The sequence below is a fragment of the Plasmopara halstedii genome (genome assembly GCF_900000015.1).
Source record: "Plasmopara halstedii genome assembly, contig: Scaffold_555, whole genome shotgun sequence".
In the NCBI taxonomy this organism is placed as follows: Eukaryota; Oomycota; class Peronosporomycetes; order Peronosporales; family Peronosporaceae; genus Plasmopara; species Plasmopara halstedii.
In genome coordinates this window covers 2,611-5,153 of record NW_020187475.1, presented here as the reverse complement: position 1 = coordinate 5,153, position 2,543 = coordinate 2,611, and the positions used below count along the sequence as shown (strand labels likewise).

Genomic DNA, 2,543 nt, shown 5'->3' with positions numbered 1-2,543 from the left:
ACAATTATGATAATGGTAGGTTATATACACCATGCGGGACCGAGTTCCCAAGTTCCACAACACTGTCTCTCTATATCTTCTTTCTCTTCTACCCCCTACCCCCCTCTATAAATTTTAAAAAATATATATGTAAAGGTATAGGCCCTCGGAACCCGGACACTAACGGAAAATGTCAATGTAACCACAACCCTTCTAGTTAATAAAATTTGGTTCCGAAAATTTTGGAACCCGAGTTCCCACAACTCATCAAATAATTGCAATTCACTATTAAATTAAAGCACCACAGCAGCTCTAGTAAGTACGACATCATTTTGGAACTGGTTCGGAACGCGGTTTTGGAACCCCGGAACTTGATGAGTAAGGAGTTTAATCATTCAACTTCCTCCAGCGTTGCGAGCGCAACTTCAGCCGTCAACTCTGGCGTATCTGCTGCCGATAAAAGCATCGCTTGCATAGTCTCCAGATCGTCGGATAACTCGAAGGGAAGCTCCCCATCAGCTGACCAAGCTGACACAAGTCGTGCTGAAATCGTAATTTGTGACCCTGATACCGATGTTTCCACCGAATAGTCGTTGTGTTGAGTTGGCGTGACTCATCCATGTCGATCAACACCCAATAACTGAATCCAGAGGTCGGCACCAGCACAATGTTACGCCAACGAATATCACCGTGGCAGTACCCGCACCCGTGCCAATACTTCAACGCTGTCAGCATATGTCGCAACCACTCGCTCAGCTCGTCGATTGTTGGAAGTCGCAGATAACCAATCGGAGACAGTTCCACTACCAAACGGCCGTCTCGCTTCACCGACAACTTTTCCACGGTCTGCAAATGCGTCACGGGGCTGCTTTCATCTAATCCTTGCAGAGTCTCGTATACGCTTTTAAGTCGCTCAACGTCCATTTCACCACTGCTCTGTGTACGTCGGATCGTCCGTTCGATAAAAACATCCAGCAGCACGATCTTCCGCTTCTCGTTTTCATCGGGTACGAATGGCTCGAGATCACACGCATACGATCGCTTCGTTAACTTGGCCATCTGGTGGAGCAAGAACGCCAAATTGTAAAACACCTTCAGCGCACCGACTTTATCCTCGAAGACGCTGAAGTCGAGTATCACACTTGCGCGACACGGTCCGTCGGATCTTTTGATTGCCACCACTTGTAGATCACTCCCGGAAGTAGCGTATCCCAAGATGTAAGGGAGATCTCCATAAAGCATCACATTCCATCGGCGCATCTTGATCGTCAATTCCGCTCGTGCCTTGGCTATTGGCTCCAAAGAACTCTTTTCTTCTCCACGCATCAAGACGAGTCCCTTGTATTGGAGGATATAGTCCGGTCGCTTTCGTAGACTGGTAGTTTCTGTTTTATCGGCGAAATTTCTGTGTTCTCGAACCAAAAAGCCCTTCTCGTGCCAAAGGGAAATCGGAATCGAGAGTAATGCATCATAGTAGAACTGCCAAGAGTACTCGGATGCTGTTGCTTCAGGTCGACGAAACACACTCAACGCTAAGAAATGGTCAGAAAACACCAACGAGCCAACAGTGCGGCTCAAAAACGCGATACTTTACGCGAAGTATCAGCCAGCAGTTGCTGAACCAGTGATTGACGAACCAGTGATTGCTGAACCTGTAGTTGCTGAGCCAATGATGACCAAGTCTATTGAAGAAATTTATGGTGAGCATTGCATTCAGCACACCAAATCTGTTGATAAATACGATGAACCCAAGTTGGGAGAACTATCGTATTGTCACCAAGTGATTGGATCAAGTCGAAGATGCACACAGTTGGTGATTCCATCGACTACAAGCACAATGATCATGTCACACCTGACTTTGGCAACGGCGGATACACGTATCTTTTGCAATATCAATTCAATGAACTGGATGAATCGGAGATGCTTGATAACTTCTTCTTTAAGTCCAGTGAAGACCGTGAATCATTTGAGCAAGCGAACGTTGAATGCGGTGTGGAATACTTCCTCGCAACTAAATCCTACGATGAGCGATTGTATCAATTGTGCATGATGATTCGAGGCGATTGGTTCTGCAACAACCAAAACGTGTGGAATCTCGCTGGATTCTTTGCTCGTCAACCTCATTCTGATTGGTATTTGATGCGCAAGACCTGTTCGATGGTTTGATTCCAAGTATAATCCATCACTGAACGAAGGCAAACTGAAAGGGATTGCTGCTGGTTGTGATTCTGCTGCATACAAGCAATGGAAGGATGACTATGAAGTCAATGAGCCAAGGAAAACATCCACTTTGAAGACATTTATGCTTTCTACACTTGATCAGGATTTCGAATTGACATTCAAGTCTGAGCGAAAGTTGGCAACACTAACTCAGCTGGTGGAATTGACTGGTCGGACAATTGATGACATGCGTTCAGCCATGGTTGATACATCATTTGAGATCGATGAGCTTGAGTATTGGGCCGAAAAGTATCTAGTGATCGAGAACAAGCCTCAATCGCGACTTTGATTTAAATTTCAGTACTTTCGAGAAGATGTTGAAAACTACCAGCTTCGAGTATCTA

At 45.5% G+C, this 2,543-nt stretch overlaps 2 protein-coding genes across 2 annotated transcripts; one reads left to right on the top strand and one right to left on the bottom strand.

Moving 5' to 3' along the window:
• Positions 1 to 370: 370 nt before the first annotated feature.
• Positions 371 to 1,305, bottom strand: PHALS_11542 (Tyrosine-protein kinase, active site; the record flags this gene model as incomplete). The annotated part of the gene is made up of 2 exons (XM_024726917.1): positions 371 to 429; positions 504 to 1,305. The coding sequence occupies 2 exons, from the start codon at positions 1,303 to 1,305 to the stop codon at positions 371 to 373; spliced, it is 861 nt and encodes a 286-aa protein (XP_024577545.1).
• A 474-nt stretch (positions 1,306 to 1,779) lies between these two features.
• Positions 1,780 to 2,488, top strand: PHALS_11541 (uncharacterized protein; the record flags this gene model as incomplete). The annotated part of the gene is made up of 2 exons (XM_024726916.1): positions 1,780 to 2,139; positions 2,222 to 2,488. The coding sequence occupies 2 exons, from the start codon at positions 1,780 to 1,782 to the stop codon at positions 2,486 to 2,488; spliced, it is 627 nt and encodes a 208-aa protein (XP_024577544.1).
• Positions 2,489 to 2,543: the final 55 nt, after the last annotated feature.